We start from the raw sequence: 18,318 nt of genomic DNA, 5'->3' as shown, positions 1-18,318 counted from the left end.
TCTGAGGTTGAGCCCGTGAGCTCACCTACCTGTCCGCGTGAAGTTGGAATAGCCTCTTAGGCTGCGAACGATTAGATAAGGAAAATTAAATGTCCCCTTGGGACATGAGACACCCTGAGACACGAGGTCGAAATTTTGTTCTAGAAATCTTGCCCCAAACAAACCGAAAAACATTATCGCTTCGCGGGAAAAATAGGCGTTTAATAATCTGTCTCACGTAATCTATTGTTGCAAATGATGTGACAATAAAAATCAGCAGCGTAACGACAAGTTCTTTTATTTGTGCAAGAATGCAGAAAAGTAGGTAGAAATGGCTGGCATGGCTTGTTTTATTAACACTATCCCCCCTTCGTTGGCTTTGGCTGGCGGCGGTGGCGGAAGGGGGCGTGTTAACATGGCTTGGCGGCTTGGCTGGCGGCGGGGCATGACAGCTGACGTCACGTCCGTTACATTCGGCCATCCTGCAACAATTGCTCCCGCAATGGGGAACACACAAAAACATTTAGTTCTCAAATAAATCAATAAGGTCTTCAGTTTCGAGCTGCTCATCGGAACTACTAGCGCTATCGGACACATGGGCTATACTTTTATAGGGCCTTAATGAATCTGTTGATACCAGGCCAGTGAAGTTTTTATAACTTCATAAAACCTACTACTTTAGTTACTACATACGAACCTGAGTACAAATCGTCTAATTTGGTATTAATCCTAGCGGCGCTGCTAACCAGTTGGAGCCTGTCTCTACGATACAAAATCCCCTTTTCTTATAAACATGAGCTTTTTTTCTATATTAATGTTGTGTGTCATTATTGTACTCGCTTGTTTTATCCTAGCTGTAGCTATCTTACGCCGTGCGTCAACAGTTTCTGGTTTGCGACCAGGAATCGAAACATGACATATTGACCTACCAGAGCGCGCAAAGATTAAATCACAAGGCTTGTAGCCGCTGCTACTTTTAATTGTGTTGTTTGTGCCTCAAATGACGGAGTTCACTAAATTATTTGAAGCTTCACTACGATCAGTTGCCCGCAACACATAAAATTGTATGTTTAGTTTGTTCAACCTGGCCAATTAGCGCGCGGACAAGCAATACCGTTTAACGTATGCCTAAACTGTTTATCTTCTGATATATTTTTTAAAGTACCTACTCGTAAAAGCTTTTCCATAGTCTGTCACCACGTGATTCGGGTATCTGAACAAACCCTATTAATATATTTTTCAATGCACGAATGGTCCCGATTGAATTTACAGTACGCGTAAGTTCAGCTATCACAAATTTAGACAACGCATCTTTCATTACGAACATGTACTGGTTGGTGCCCTTTAGATGTCCTACAGAAGGGCATCATGTTATCTATTTGTGCCATGCGCATAGTATCAGATGGTTTAGAGATCGGATATAGACATGTCTTCTTTTTTTTAACATAGTTATCCTTCTCATGTGTGTATAATAAAGACATGCTGCCACGTATTTCCTAATAAAGTGTGTCTGTCATTTTAAGAAACCAATATTGGCTTTTAATCAAAGCTAAACGATGATTTAGATCCACGTGACAAATGTCGTCATAGTGCATTTGTACAATTTTCCATTTAGCCGAAGGGACTGAGAGTCTGTTTCCGTTAAAAGTTTTTCGAACTAGTTCATTCATAATTATCTTTAACATCAGCGCGACTTCGTCCGCGTGGAATATAGTTCACAAAGAATGCTTTATTTTAGTACAAATTGATTAGCATAAAAAAAACGTTATAGTGAGCCAACCTTAACATATGCTATCGCGGACATTTTTTTTTTAGATCTTTTAAAGGGGTACAATTCTGTCACATTATTTTAGCGAAACTTTAACAGTTTCTGCAGCGCACGCACCGGAAGCTCTCAAAAGGGAAAATAACCCGATTTTGAAACATTACTTACTGGTACTTCGCTTGTATTGGTCTTAGCGTGACCCAGTGATGGTCTTAGCGGTGCTAGCGTTATATAGCCTATAACCTTTCTCAATAAATGGGTTATTTAACACTGAAAGAATTTTTCAAATCGGACCAGCAGTTCTTGAGATTAGCGCGTTCAAACAAACAAACTCTCTTCAGCTTTATAATGTTAGTATAGATTGCTTTATAATCGAACTAAGCTTTTCGTCCTGACATTGCACAGTACAGAATCAATCGGTAACTAAGACGATTCACGTTCATCATGTCAACAGGATGCCTATTAAGCGCGTCTACAAATTTTCCATACGTTCACCAGGTCTATACTCAACACTAATGTCATAATCTTCTTTCAAAACTCACCATCGCGCAATGCATGGTATAATGTCGCGTTTGGTAAGCGTAGCACAAACCACAGTACAATCAGTTTCTACTATATCATGTTTACCTACTTCATAAACACGGAACCTACGTAGCGATTGTACGACCGCCAGGTTATGAGCTCTTAACTATGATACACATTCTTCCTTCCTAGTAACCCGGCTAAAATAGTTTATCAGGCCGCAGTGAGTTGTCAGTTTGTTTTTGTAATAGTATACCAGAAATTCCTAAGTTACACGCATCGGTTTGTATTTCTGTAGGAAGCATAGGATTATACAGAGCTAGCACAGGTTTGAAACGTAAGCTGTTTTTCAGTTGTTCGAAATTCGCGTTTTGTTCACGGCCCCACACCCATGATTTATCTTTTTTTTTTCTTTTTAAACCAATAAACTGTCGCACACTATAAGCATTATTTGGCACAGGACACTGCGAAACGGCCGTCAATTTTTGTTGCACCCGGCTGTATACCGTCTGAAGATATTTCATGACCTAATAAGTGACTTGTTCCTCCAAGAATGAGCATTTACTCATATTTAATTTTAAGTCTCCACCATAAAATTTCCCAAGTACTTTCTCAATAATTATTGAACCTGATTTTATACCAACTGAGGGTAGATGTAAATCGTTTAAAATTGCTAGTATCTCGATCTGACCTACATTTATTTTTACCCATTTCTTTTCTACCCACAGACTCAATTATTTTATTTATTAAACGCATTTAACTACCCCACCTAGTGGAATAAGGTGGAGATAAAGAAGAAACGCATGAATACAGATGGCGCATTTGCTAAACCAAAAGGAATTCTAGTGTACTAGAAATAATGACCTTGCGGTGTAATGAAAGCAGTTGTGTGTCTGGCACAATGCTCAATTGATGGTAGCCCTGGGCTAAATCTAAACTCGTGCAGTACTGTTCGGTGGATACTTTTATATTTTACCATAGCGTTTAACGCACGATATTCAACGCATAGCCTACTGTCGCCGTTCTTTTTCTTAATAAGACCACTGGTGAAGCATGACTAGATTCAGATTATTTTATAATGCCGATGTCTAAAAGTGGCGATACACGGGCTGATCACTAGTAAGCTTAATTTGCATTTGAACTAAATTGGCAATACCTAAATCATGTGTATTCGTAGCAAAGCAATGCTTATACTGTATTTTTTTAAATCTGAATGACTCCTAATATTTAATGGCTCCTTTTAATTTTTTTTATTTCTACCCACAAATCTCGAAATATTTGTAATGGCATGGCTAGGGCAAGTAGAAATGCAACACACCTGGCTGTTTGGCTGTGGCTCCTCGCAGCTGTTGGCCCTCGGCAGGACCTCGCCCGGCGGCCACAGGATGGTCTCCGAGCCCATGTTGATGTCTTTGATGTAGCTGTCTTCGCCGTTCAGCAGCGTCGCAGGCAGGGAGAAGGAAGCTCGTAGCCGTGAATCTCGTGAAGCGCCGTGAAGCTCGTAGTGCCGCAGTGGAGTAACCACGTTGCTGCTCTTTTAGTTTCCCTCTACGTGAACCAGAATGATGGAAGGACAGGGCAGCAGGCGCTCTTGGTTCGACGACGTCGAAGTACCTTTGATTTGATTGTTTCAGGTTCTTCATCCTGTAGCTCAAGTATCGCCTTGTGGACCTCCTTCTGAAGCAATTTTTCAACACGTTCCTCGCCAGTGGAATAGGAGCTTCATCTTCTTCAAACTTGTCAGAAGACCGAGAGATCTGAGCGTGTATATGACGTTGTTTCATTTCTTTATGCCACTTCTGATTGTTGCAAATGATGTGACAATAAAAATCAGCAGCGTAACGACAAGTTCTTTTATTTGTGCAAGAATGCAGAAAAGTAGGTAGAAATGGCTGGCATGGCTTGTTTTATTAACACTATCCCCCCTTCGTTGGCTTTGGCTGGCGGCGGTGGCGGAAGGGGGCGTGTTAACATGGCTTGGCGGCTTGGCTGGCGGCGGGGCATGACAGCTGACGTCACGTCCGTTACACTATCATAAAACGAAAAATACTTTGTTCTAATGTATTTCAAATCTTATTAATTACTCATCGTATTTGAGTCGTCTATTATCAAAGGTGACAATCTGTGCATTTGGACAAAAAAAATATATTGATATATCAATACAGATTGATTTGAATATAATCGTCTCCTTCAAAGAATACGGTTCAAAACCTGCATTAAATAAAGGTTAATAGTTAACCTGTAATTTATCTAAGATGTCGTTCAGAAGAGTTCTGTGACTGCCAATGGAATACAAAGTCAATAATTCGTTTTTCTGATTTACCAATAATTGTCCAAAAGTCACATTGCCGGCTTTGATAATAGTCGACTCATTTATAGATGTTCTAAGCACACGTGTAAATAAAGGTCAACCTGTGTAACTTTCCAATCTCCAATCAAAAATTACTAAATTGGTTTTTAAGAAAAACTTAATATCATCGTCATAATATTTTAAATTCACGAAATGACATGAAGGCTCATAAATTTAAAAAACCAATGCATCTCAAGGTGGCGTCTTAATAAATGTGTGATTTTAATTATGGATCGTTTTGCTGGTAATTTATTTAAATATATTCAAAACACATTTTTTTGTCAGACGGTATGTTGATATTTTTGAAAGTTAGATTGATTTTTTTTTCTTTTTTTCTTAAAGCATTTATACTAAAAGTATATATTACTAGCTGACCCGGCAAACGTTGTGTTGCCTTAAATAAGATTTCTAGGGAAATTCTAGTCTAATATATAAAATTCTCACAAACCTCATTCAACCACATAATATAGTAAGCGGCACGTAAGTTGGCAAGGTTTTGGTGTAGTGGGGGTAATGTCGCGCATAGTGTACATTGCAACAAAAAAAAGGTCTCTTTTATTGCCCGCATATATGTTAATTTTATTTTATTAAATTTTTTATTTGCCATAATTTATTTTTAAGCCTGTGTGTTTAGAAGAAAGTTAAAGAAAAGAGAGGAATTCGTGAAGTGTATTAGGTGTTATAAATAAAATATAATTAAAAGTTAAAAATTTTATTTAAAAAAATATACTTAATATTAAAAATTATGTGTCGCCGTCGTCACTATCATTTTCTAATAGTGCTACCCCTTGGATTAAATTTATGGTAGCACCTGAGCTGGTGGAAGGAGTTGGCTCCTCATCGTCGACATAACGAAGAGTCGCTGTCGTCACTGGCGTAAATAATAAAACGCTCAGTGACTGAATCGACTATAATTATGGTCATTGGTATTTGGTCCTGCCATTGCAAGCAATTTTAAAACAATAACACTCGCAACAAAACCTAATTTAAAACAGTAATAACAACTCGTAACAAAAACTCAATATAAACAAAGGGTTCCTACAACTTTAGTAGGCGCATGTGTAACCGGGAGCGAACGGAACGTGGACGTGGTGCGGGAGGGGAGGGTCGACTGACTTACCAATCGCGCGCTCGGAACGGTGCTACGTCTTTCCCCGCGTCCCGCTTGACAACCAAAGAGACCTAAAAAACGACTTCTGCGCATCTAGCGACTCTTGCCAAGTTACGTGCCGGGGACTATACCTCATTATAACCAAGAACAAAAATAAAAAATAAAAAATGTTTGGGGTGGACAGCCCTTATCACTTAGGGGTATGAAATATAGATAGTAGCCGATTCTCAGACCTACTGAACATACTATTGATACACAAATAAAACCAAAAAAACATGGCTGGCAAGCTACGATTGATACACAAATAAAACCAAAGAAACATGGCTGAAAAATGTCGTCCTCATCCCTACTACGTGATGTTTGCTGGATGAGAGGCGACACCTGGCGGGGATAACTGATCGATTGAATTTAAAAAAAAATCATAATTAAAGGAACTTGAAATTATAAACTCTGAATAAGAATTTATCGTACTACAATTATAATATTTGATTGCCATCTTGCAACCTTATTGCGGATCTGTGCATAGAATAAAAAAAATAAAAATCGGGATGGAAAAATAGGGGTTGATCGTATAAGAGTGAAAATTGAGAGTAATATATATATTTTTTATTTTAAGTCATGACAAAATAAAAAATAAAATCTTGCCAAAAAATTTAAAATTTATAATTAACAAATAAAAAACAGGGGTTGATCGTAGAGGGGTGAAAATTTCAAAGTAATAAGATTTTTTTTATTCTAAGTCATGACAAAATAAAAACAAAATTCTTGCAAAAAAATTTAGTTTTTAATTAGCAAATAAAAAATAAGAGTTGATCGTAGAAGGGTGAAAATTGAGGATTGTATGTATTTTTGTAGGTTGTATCATAAAAAAATAGAAATTAAAAATTTTGTCTAAAAAATAAAAAAACCCCTAAAAAAACCCCTAACATTTAGGGGGATGAAAAATAGATGTTGGCCGATTCTCATAGATACCGGATAAGCACAAAAAATTTCATCAAAATCGGTCAAGCCGTTTCGGAGGAGTATGGCAACGAAAACTGTGACACGAGAATTTTATATATTAGATATACATTTAGTTATATATTTTTTGTGTTTTTTCAACACCGCCTCAGGAGCAAGACAAATTTTTATGTTAAACCAAAATGATTTTTTGATAGAAGTATGATGTAATTATATTTATTTATTTGGGAAACAAACAGTACAATACAAACATATAATATTAAAAAAAATTAGCTAAAACAATAACCAAATATGTTTCCACAATCAAAATCACATAGTATAGGTAGAAAGTGAACAGAGAAGAGAAATTTAGAAATTTAAGTTACAAAAAAACAAAAGCAACACAACGCACATATTATTTTGTACATCAACTTACACTATAAAACTATAATGCTCATCGGACTAAATCGTCTTATAAATACTTTAAAATAGCTTTTCTATATATATAATTCGTATTCCAATAAGTGCTCCATATTTCTTTGCTATAGTAATAGGAAGATAAGTTGACGGTTCACGTAGTGTTAAGCAATTCCCGAAACCCTTCGAGACCACAGTGCGAATGGTGATATTCTTCGTAAGACGAGGAAGAGAGAAGAGACAGGAATAAGTCAAACTTCCCGTAACTCTCAAAAACAAATACGAGGTCAATGGGCACGACAAATACGCACAAGTCAATTTACATAATTTATGAATAAATGCATTTATAAAAATAAATCAATTGAACGCACTATTAATTGATACAGTGCTATCCGGATAAAATAGGAAAAAAAATTGCATAAAATGTACACTTGCGTGCATCGATACTGGACTGATTAATTCTTGGGTCTTACGTGTTCACAACAACAGTTGATTTGTGATCACTGCTCCAATAAATTTTATCGGATGTGTCAGCTTTATCTTAGATTCTATTCGTTATTTTTTTATTATTAAGTGATTATAGACACGAACACACCACCCAAGGTGATTAGGTGATTGTTGTTTACGCTGTGCATGTATTAAATGGCTTTAAATCAAACAATATGATCCTGTTTTGTTATCAATTTAACTTCACAATCTACTTGATTAAGTTGCATTCAAGCACACCAACTTCTCTATTTGAAAATTGAATTTAGTATAACTAAACGTCAAAGCCAAATATATTAACACCATTTAATATCAGATGCTAAGACCTAACGCTTAGATGCAGTTTCAAACTAAGAAAAAAAAAATTTTTTTCTTTTTTTTTCTACTTAGTACTCCTAATCCCATGGGCTTATTATGCCTACTTCGTAGAATGTGTGGGCATAGTCCCGTAGCTCAGTATAAGAGATTTTAAAGAACTCAATTGTTAAAATGAAGGCGTAAACGAAGCCTGTGATTTATATAAATTGTCAGCATTTTTTTTACTACAAAAATTAATTATTTGTGTAAGTTTAATAATACTGAATAGCAGGATTAAGGCATGTCTTTGTCCATGTTCATACCGAGTCAAAGGCCTCACATGAAATACAATATCTCACACAGACCTCACATCTTAAGCTGACATTGTTTATAAAAAAATAATTGTAAATTATCAATGACACTGAAGTTTAACCTTAAACAAACATTAATTTAATCATTTAAAATAATCAGGCAATGCTTAAAACGCGATATTTCAAAGTAACATTCAATAAAATACGCCGAAAATACAGCCTGGAGCTGGTAACGTGATACGGTTCGACTCATTAAGGCTCGTTCATAACGAGAGGCTTTTGTGCCGACAATGATTTCTTAGCCTTAACATCAAAGGTATTTAAGGAGACAATATTTATTTATTTATTAAGTTGCACCAACAGTGGTAGGACCTCTTGTGAGTTCGCGCGGGTAGGTACCACCGCCCCGCCTATTTCAGCCGTGAAGCAGTAATGCGTTTCGGTTTGAAGGGTGGGGCAGCCGTTGTAACTATACTTGAGACCTTAGAACTTATATCTCAAGGTGAGTGGCGCATTTACGCTGTGGATGTCTATGGGCTTCAGTAACCACTTAACACCAGATGGGCTGTGAGCTCGTCCACCCACCTAAGCAATAAAAAATATATAAAAAATAAACTGACAAACTGACAAAAGTTCATAGCAGATGCTAACCTCAATTATAGGTGCAATCGACAGTGCATTAACAAAACAAAAAAAATGATATAACTAAGATTTGATTGCATTTGATTGATTGCTTAAGATCCGTGACAGATTTTTCCTGTAAGCTGTGAGACAATTAGAAAAAACATATATTTCACTTAAAATTAGTTCAGCGCAATCGGACAACTTCGAACGAACATTACCGATAATTAAAACGAAAAATTCGCGTGAGGATCAGTAAAGGCTATACTGATGCCAAATCTTATTGATTTGTCTGCAGAATATAAAAAAAAACCTTTGAAGTTTTTTGAAAAATTGAGATAAGTTTTTTTTGGTTGTGTTTGTCTCACTGTCACACTTCTGGCGGGAATATCTATCTTAAATTAAAAAAGGAAAGGATGCGCTTTGCCATCATACCCGTCGACATTATTAACTACAACATTGAACCTAAGAAATAAACCATAAAGTTAAAATCGTACAAAATCTAACGCTCTCCCTGCACGAGTCCGCGCGACATAAATACCGTTTTTAAAAGCATCGAGCGTTATATCGACACGATTTATTGATATGTAAATCATTTTAATTGGTGCCTACGGACATTTTTTAGTGTAATTGGCAGTTGCCTCGTTATTCATCTGGATCGAGATATACAGCGTGCGCGCGCAAAGAATATTGTAATGTGATATTTTTTATGCACGCCAAAGGTTTTTTGTACATATTTGCTAATGCAGTCGATACGAGGTACTTAAATAGCTTTTTTTGTTATTATGAACCATTAACGAGTAAGTTTAAAATACGTATTTTCCTTCTTTTCTTTGTTCTAAAAGTGGAAGTAAAATATTGCTTATTTTGTACTTTTTAGCAGTTCTTTTAATCCCCCCACCTGTCCTGGTGAAACTGGAAAGGCCTCCGGGCCACGAGTAATTCTTCAATCATAAAAAAAACAAAAAAAAAAAAGTTATTTTAATATATTTTTTATTGCTCAGATGGGTGGACGAGCATACAGCCCACCTGGTGTTAAGTGGTTAATGGAGCCCATAGACATCTACGACGTAAATGCGCCACCCACCTTGAGATATAAGTTCTAAGGTCTCAGTATAGTTACAACGGCTGTCCCACCTTTCAAACCGAAACGCATTACTGCTTCACGGCAGAAATAGGCAGGGTGGTGGTACCTACCCGTGCGGACTCACAAGAAGAGGTCCTACCATACTGCACGACATGTATATATGTGGATATAATATGACAATAGATGAACTCACACTAGCAGTTTTATTCCCTACCTAGTCGCCGATAGCTTAGGAAGTATTCCAGCTGCACACGGTTTGGTAAGTAAGCTCACGAGGCTCAAAATGGAAGGACTTGTTAACACTAGCCCTAGCAGAGCATTGCTTTGCTGAACCGCACGCGATCCACTGAAAAAGACCATTAAGATTTATTAATGGGCTAGATTGCATGTTGAACTCTTCATTGGAATCGATAGGACTAGTTAATGTGACGGCGGCTCTGCTTTGCCCCGTCGCCTAGTCTGAGATGTAGTTTGAGGAAGCCACGATAAGAAGGTCTTCGCGTCGCACCACATCACAAAGAAACTAGTAGTAAGAAAGCTTTTGTTGAAGAAATTTCATGACATCCTTCGTGACATCCTTTGCAGAATACAATTGCAAATTCAACTTTACGCCTAGGAGAGCCCACCTATGATGTTAAAAGCTGCTCATAAACATAGATTGAAGTGGAACTCTCAATTGCAATGCACAAATCTTGGTAGGTACAACATTTCGTCAATTAGCCCACTGAGTTTCTCGCCGGATCTTCTCAGTCGCATTTCCGATCCGGTGGTAGATTCTGCGAAGCACTGCTCTTGCTAGGGCCAGTGCTAGCAACACATCCTGGTTTGAGCCCCGAGAGCTCACCTACACGCTACAGTAACGCTGATATAGCCTCTCAAGGTTAGGTAGAAAAAAAAAAACATATTTTAATACAAACATCGCTTCAGTACTAGTAGATACATCCTACCACTAGTTAATAAACCACAACGCGTACCTTATATAAATGGTAACGAAAGGACAGCGTCTAGAGTTCAACATCGATCATATTAGACAATGATAGGTATACTTTACCGCACTGTTTCTTTCCACTTTACGTAAAAGCACAATAGAAGCTCTTCAGCTATACTGAAAAAAAAAATTCAAAATATTGCCAAAGTAATTTAGTAAATGCCAGACGAATACCAATGTACCTAAAATCTCACTCATTGACTTCGAAAATAAAAGTGCAGATTTTAAAACGAATCTTATCTTATCTCATCTTCGATGGTGTTTATTTTATTTAATCTATTTAGTACTAGCTGATCCGGCAGACTTCGTGGTGCCTCGATCAATAAATAAAAGACCTAAACATTATTTAATTCGGAGAATTTTCATATTTATCTACATTTTAAACCTTCTCTGGACTTCGACAAATAATTCATGACGAAAAATTAGCCAAATCGGTCCAGCCGTTCTCGAGTTTTAGCGAGACTAACGAACAGCAATTCATTTTTATATATATAGATAGATTATAAGATTTGAAAAAAAGACAAGAGTGAATGCTGCCTTCTTGATGGGAAGCGGTCACCGCCGCTCAAATATGATAATGGCAAATAATCGTATTATTTATTATGGCTATTAAGGTTATGATTATTAAAAACTGAATAACTTATATCTAATTAAATAACTTAAATAAATTTATCAAATCGATTCAAATCACGTAATCTTGTACTGGTGGTAGGACCTCTTGTACTGGTGGTAGGACCTCTTTTATTTGTGGTAGGACCTCTTGTGAGTTCGCACGGGTAGGTACCACCGCCCTGCCTATTTCTGCCGTGAAGCAGTAATGCGTTTCGGCTTGAAGGGTGGGGCAGCCGTTCTAACTATACTGAGACCTTAGAACCGGATTTACGTTGTAGATATAGATGTCTATGGGCTCCAGTAACCACTTAACACCAGGTGGGCTGTGAGCTCGTCCGCACACCTAAGCAATCAAAAAATAAAAAAACCTTGTAGTTGTTCTTCTTACACTTTGGTTAAACATTTTCGCAGACCGTGTGTACACGTAAATTTTCAAGCAATAAAAAAGATCAATTTGCGAGCAGATATTTCAATAACCTTTGTTCATTGCAGAATATCACGCGGGGCTTCTGAACGAAAATTGATTACGTTATCAAAAATTCAATACATTAAAAAATATTACTCAGGACGATCCTATGTGGTATCTTTTAATGCGAAGGAAAGTTCACAGTCCATTCGACCTCACGCGATCACTGGAACTTTTAAAGACTGATATATTTCAGATTGAAGTCTCAATTCTGTATGTACATACGTATATATTATTAATTACCACCGCTGTCCCAACCTTAAGACCGGAAAGCAAGGCTTCATGCCAAGAACTGATCATAACTTCACAATGAGTGCTCATAATACCCCCTACAACTTCTAACCTAAATTTTAATTTTCTTATCTCGTAAGTGTAGGCTTCTGGCTTCATCCTGATTGGTGATAAAACTCACGAGGCTCAACTTGAAAGAATGTACTAATATATATCCTAGAAAGAGCAGTAGTCTGCTGAATATACGTCGAAATCAGAACTGAGAATATATCATTTTTTTATTGCCCTTGTAGGCTGACGAGCATACGGCCCACCTGATGGTGACAGGATACCGGCGCCCATGGACATCAGCAATGCTAGGAGCAGAGCTAAACTGCTACCTACCGTTAAAGAGGCGAGAAACTCAGTGGGTTGTGTCAATGAGATAAACTGCGCATAGAACACTTCGAAATTAATTGTATCTACGTAAAAATCTGTGGTGGTAGGACCTCTTGTGAGTCCGCAAGGGTAGGTACCACCACCCTGCCTATTTCTGCCGTGAAGCAGTAATGCGTTTCGGTTTGAAGGGTGGGGCAGCCGCTGTAACTATACTCGAGACCTTAGAACTTATATCTCAAGGTGGGTGGCGCATTTACGTTGTAGATGCCCATGGGCTCAAGTTACCATTTAACCCCAGGTGGGCTGTGAACTCGTCCGCCCATCTAAGCAATAAAAAAAATCGTTTGTAGACACGTCCTGCCAAAGTGCATGGAAATCGCCACTGTCGAAAAAAAAAGACAGTCCATTATCTTCCCAGTACTTAAATCAAATTGAAACAAGACAAAAACACGAGACAAGATCCATCAGGAATACCATTTCAAATACATTAGGAGTTTGTGTTGTACACGTCCGCATCCCATCAGAAGAGTAATTAATTTAACTCCGAGTCCAGACACGTTTTATGTGTGTATTGCATGTTCTGTGATCATAAACTACGCTTACAGGTTCAGTACGACCACAATTTTAGTTTACGTCGACCGTGTTAATTCATTTATTTCTTTTCATTTCTAAAGTACTCTAACCAAACATGGTAACGCGATAATACAGCAGTAACAAAATAAATAGTAACAAAATAATAGGATGTAATAGGCATTTTTACTGGTGGTAGGACCTCTTGGGAGTCCGCGCGGGTAGGTACCACCACCCTGTCTATTTCTGCCGTAAAGCAGTAATGCGTTTCGGTTTGAAGGGTGGGGCAGCCGTTGTAACTAAGCTGAAACCTTAGAACTCACATCTCAAGGTGGGTGGTGGCATTTGCGTTGTAGGTGTCTATGGGCTCCAGTAACCACTTAATACCAGGTGGGTTGTGAGCTCGTCCACCCATCTAAGCAATAAAAAAAATGTAAAAATTTTTTTGTTTACCTTTATTCTTTCTTCGTCGTGCACTGTTTTTTTTTTATAGTTAACAAAAATAAATTAACTTTTCATAAACATAATTAAAACAACATTTACTCGATCACGTAAACTATAAAGTATTCGAAAGGTCAGAAATAATATAATCATAATATAAAATACGAGAGATTAAACCGTAAGATAAGTTTTAATGAAGTCACACAAATGTATTCAATGCTATGTGAAACGTCCCGCGAAAAGAATAAAAACATGAAGCTGAGATAAATATCCTTGGGGTTTTTTTTTTTTTTTTTTGGTCAGGAGGAAATCGCCGGACTTCCGCCCTCCACTGGGGACGGTGGGCGGAGCATGTCGGAGTCGAACCGACTAAAACCTCCTGTCGCTCAACAACCAACGTCCAAACCTCACATGAGACAGAACTCATGAAAAGGCAAAGGGGGGAAAGTGAAGCGTTTAGTGCGGAGCACATCTCTCCCATCACCCTCCCCCTCGGGACGCCGGACTGGCGGTCGTCGGCGCCACGACCACCAGCCCTCTCGGTCGGCAGCCTATCCGGAGCCCGCCTAGATGGCGCCGGTTAGAGTGAGCTATCCTACGGAATACCCCGCTGGGTCAGAACCAGCGTGGGTCGAGGATAGCCGGCCTTCCATCACCCGGATGCTCTTGCGTAAAACGCGTGCAGAGCAGCTTGCACGACGTCTTCTTAGGTCCCCCTCGCCGGTCCCCAGACCGACATATGAGGGGGACCCGAAACACTTAGAGGGCCAGGGCTTGGGCGAAATCCGCCTCCCTGGCCCCCGCCCGACGGCGGCGGGCTTGCGCGTCTCTAACGCGCCCCGCCGCCTCCTTCTGCGAGATGGTGCACTCGCAGAAGTCGAGCATCGCCTTCCACGACTCGTCGTCGCCGAGCATCGATGCCACAACACTCGGCAACGACAAGTCGTTTCCTATTTTTGCGACGAGGACACGGCGCCACCCCTCCCATGCGGGGCAGGCGACGAGCGTATGCTCTGCCGTGTCCAAGTCGCAATCACAATGGTGGCACTCTGCCGTCGGCTCGGCTCTGATCCGGTGCAGGAACTCACCGAAGCAACCATGCCCAGTGAGAACCTGCGTGAGCCGGAAAGTGAGGCGTCCTCTGTCACGATTCACCCAATCCACAAGGACTGGGCGAATCGCCTCGACGGTCTTACGACCAGCCGAAGGATCGGCCAGCCGCCTGGACCATGATTCCAGCACGGATCCTTGGGGTAGACTGCAATGTATTTATTTCTACTTCGATACAGTCACGATAAATAGTGCGCTAAATGCATTGGACGTGACACTTTGGCATACTATCAGGTGAGTGACAGTATTCAGCTTCCGTAATCATTTGAAATCAAGTAAGCCGTGAGCTATAAAAACTAAATCATGTACGTTGTGAGCGCATTCGGACACTACGATAAGTTGTTAGCGGTATTCACTCGGGGTTCTCGGCGAGGCTAATTGCACACATTATAGGATATTCTCACTTATTTACGCCACAATTTAACGAGCGCTGTGGCAACATTGTTTTAGTCGGTTTCATTGTAAATTCAAGCTCCATTCTCTTTGTTGGCAATTAACACGATACTTTCTCGGTCGCTTTTTATCTACATATTAATACGTGAAGCAAAAACTTTGTATCCCTTTTTACGAAAATTGCGCGGACGGAGGAGTATGAAATTTTTCACACTTATAGAAAATATAGAGAAGAAGTGCACAATGCTAATATTTTTTTAAAATAATGCATAAAAGATACATTAAATCAATAAAGAAAACATTATACACACTACATACCATGTATTTGACGCACACACGCATGCATACTTTTTATTGTCAAACTTTTGTTCTTGACGTCTGTTGTCAAATTGAGATTAAATATTGTTTGTCTCTGTTAATATTTTTTATAGTGTAGTCTTGGCGAAATTTGTGATTATAGAAGCATAAAATACAATCATAATAGTGTACAAACTTACAATTCCAATTAATTATAGTCGAATTTCGACTACTGCGGGACCTCTAGTATTGATTAAAACGCTTACAGGCTAAACTTGAGTTTGTTTTTATGTTTTCCAATTTCCGAGATTTTGAACAATATAGTTTTATCGAAATTGGACCACTGATTTGCGTACGTTGTTAATTACGCGCTTTTACGTTTTTGCTATTTAAATCCATAGCTAAATTAACAGCAACAGCTATGTGTCATTTTATCCCTCATTTGTTCACAATTTATATTTAACAGCTAGTAAGTTCCGTTGAAAGTAGAAAGTTGAAGGCAACAGATCTAGAGGCCGCAGCCATACTCGTTGGTCCGATCAGATCCGCACCGCTTTGGACAGTACAGTGTACAGCGCGGTGCATGACGCCGTGGACAGGGGAAAGTGGAAAAAGATCCTAAGATTGAAGCTCATGGGTGATGGTGGTCACGACCCTCAGACATGAGGAGCACGACTCGAGGAGGAGGAAGTTCCGTTAATAATTATTTGAAACTAGCTGACCCGGCAGACTTCGTAATGCCTCAATCGATAAATAAAAGACCTAAACTTTTGTCTATACTAATATTATAAAGAGGAAAGATTTGTTTGTTTGTTTGTTTCGAATAGGCTCCGAAACTACTGGACCGATTTGAAAAATTATTTTTCCATTAGAAGCCGACATTGTCCCTGATGAACATAGGCTACGTTTTTTTTATTTTTTTTTGTTTTATTTTTTTGGTTTCATGTGTGTTTTAATGTTTCCGAAGCGAAGCGAGGGCGGGTCGCTAGTATAAAATAAACTTAAAACAAACAAAAGGAATTTTCATATTTATCTACCTTTTAAACCTTCTCTGGACTTCTACAAATAATTCAAGACCAAAATTAGCTAAATCGGTACAGCCATTCTCGAGTTTTGGCGAGACTAACGAACAGCAATTCATTTTTATATATATATAGATTATTACTGTATTTTTTTTAAATTTAAATAACTAAAGAGTTAATTTCAAAGATATAATTAAATCCGATGACAAGATCGGCGATGGACCGGCTAAACTGTGCGAGAAGTGGAAAGGAAGAAATTAGACGCTCTGAAGATGTGAACTAAGCTAAGCTTAGTCATACGACTATGTCGTGATTCGAGTCCTTGTGAAGCTATCAATATTCATGTAGATATTCCCCCAACATCTGTTGACGAACGGTTAGGGTAAGCGAGCAGAAAACAAAATAACTTGTTGGTTATTAAAATATTTGAATGAAGAAAAGATTCCTTGTTTTCAATTTAAAAGTAATAAAGTCAATTAAATTTAAATATTTTCCACTGTCAGAATAAGAATATTGTAAAATTAGAAGGTTCGTATCTGTTGGTAAATTTATCATGTTGGTTCAATAAAACGCCCAAGTACCTACCGACCGACAGTCAAAACCGTGTCATACTTTTGTTTATTGTTTATCATAAATCATTATTAATTTCAAATTTAAAAAAAGACCCTGTTAAGAGATGTAATAAACAATACGATCTATCATTACACAATCAAGTAAACAACTTATCATTCCGGCTTAAAAGTCACAAATTCATTAAGCAAACGCATCAACCAACAAATGTTCACACTTAACCTTCTTTCTTTGTGATATACATCTTCTTGAGGCTCATTATTTGACCTGTGTGTTAGTTAAAATTTACGAATCATAACCTTATAGTACGGTTATAGGTGTCAGATTTGAATGAACTAACCACTTTGGTTGATAAAACGAGGACTTTTAGGGATCCGTATTCGATTTTGGCTTTACGAGGCTCGTATAAATAATAATTGTACTTGAAAACTGTATAGTAGTTTAGCACCTGCCCGAAAATTTAACGTGGTTCTGAGTGGAATTAGAGGTTTTTTTTCTACTCATTCTAGTGACCTCGAGGGTCATAGTAGATTCACCGAACGAGTAAGTGAGCTCACGGGGCTCTAACTTGGAGACGTTGCTTACACTAGTCCTACCAAGAGCAGTGCTTCTCAGAATCTACAGCCGGATCGGAAACTCACCCACTGAGAAGATCCGACGAGAAACCCAGTGGGCTGTGTCTCGGGGTTGAATAGATATCACTAAAAGCCTTAGACACCATCGCGCAGATACTGGCTTAAGACATAGCGATGAAGTATCGATGTATAGTAACGTCATTACCTAGCAGCGGAAATTGGAGAGGCGGTAGTATAGAAGCAGTACATACAGGCTTGTAACACTTTCTATGAAAAGCTTCTACTTTCTGTTCGAAAAAATACAGGCAGCTATCGTCACACGGTTCGTTTCATAGATTTGCGGCATATCCTTTATATGGAGTCTAAAAGCAATCTTATAACAGAGCGTTATTAGCCGTATCCAGAGGCTGAATGGCATTGCTGATTGTCGAATCATGTATCAAGACATACACAAACGCTAGTGTTTTAAGGATTTCGCCTAACTTAGGCATTTGTAATACGGTGTAATCTTGCTTTAGTTAAGCAAAAGCATGTAAATGTGTTTTTCATTATACATGCAAGTTTTATTTTTTTATTTTAGTCTTCTTACAAATTAACAGTATAACCAAAACATTTGAAAGGTAATAATAATATTAGCATAAGTAATTTCTAGCAAGAGCTTTAAATCACTGCAAACCATCATGGGGTATATCTGTTTCCGGAGCATAGGCAATCAAGACATTGAGTGGCGAGACAGCATGATGTGTGATCTACGCATGTAGCCATCAGGCACTAATTCCA

The 18,318-nt window shown here is 38.4% G+C and overlaps 1 protein-coding gene across 1 annotated transcript; it reads right to left on the bottom strand.

The window, feature by feature from the left end:
* Window positions 1-261: 261 nt before the first annotated feature.
* Window positions 262-4,289, bottom strand: LOC149502295 (uncharacterized). Its single transcript, XM_089729670.1, has 2 exons — window positions 3,585-4,289; window positions 262-461 (listed from the first exon to the last, which is right to left on the bottom strand). The coding sequence occupies exons 1-2, from the start codon at window positions 4,048-4,050 to the stop codon at window positions 277-279; spliced, it is 651 nt and encodes a 216-aa protein (XP_089585796.1). The 5' UTR covers window positions 4,051-4,289; the 3' UTR covers window positions 262-276.
* Between the last annotated feature and the right edge of the window lie 14,029 nt (window positions 4,290-18,318).

The sequence above is a fragment of the Bombyx mandarina genome, chromosome 09, assembly GCF_030267445.1.
Source record: "Bombyx mandarina strain Sakado chromosome 09, ASM3026744v2".
Lineage (NCBI taxonomy): Eukaryota > Metazoa > Arthropoda > Insecta > Lepidoptera > Bombycidae > Bombyx > Bombyx mandarina.
Note: the sequence above shows the minus strand (reverse complement) of the source record. Positions and strands in the feature narration are given on the sequence as shown.

Excerpts from the sequence above, each read along its gene's own strand:
- LOC149502295 (XM_089729670.1), bottom strand. The coding sequence starts at position 4,050 with ATGAAACAACGTCATATACACGCTCAGATCTCTCGGTCTTCTGACAAG. Across the intron at positions 462-3,584 it reads AGCCACAGCCAAACAGCCAG|GATGGCCGAATGTAACGGAC; the intron begins GTGTGTTGCATT and ends CAATTGTTGCAG.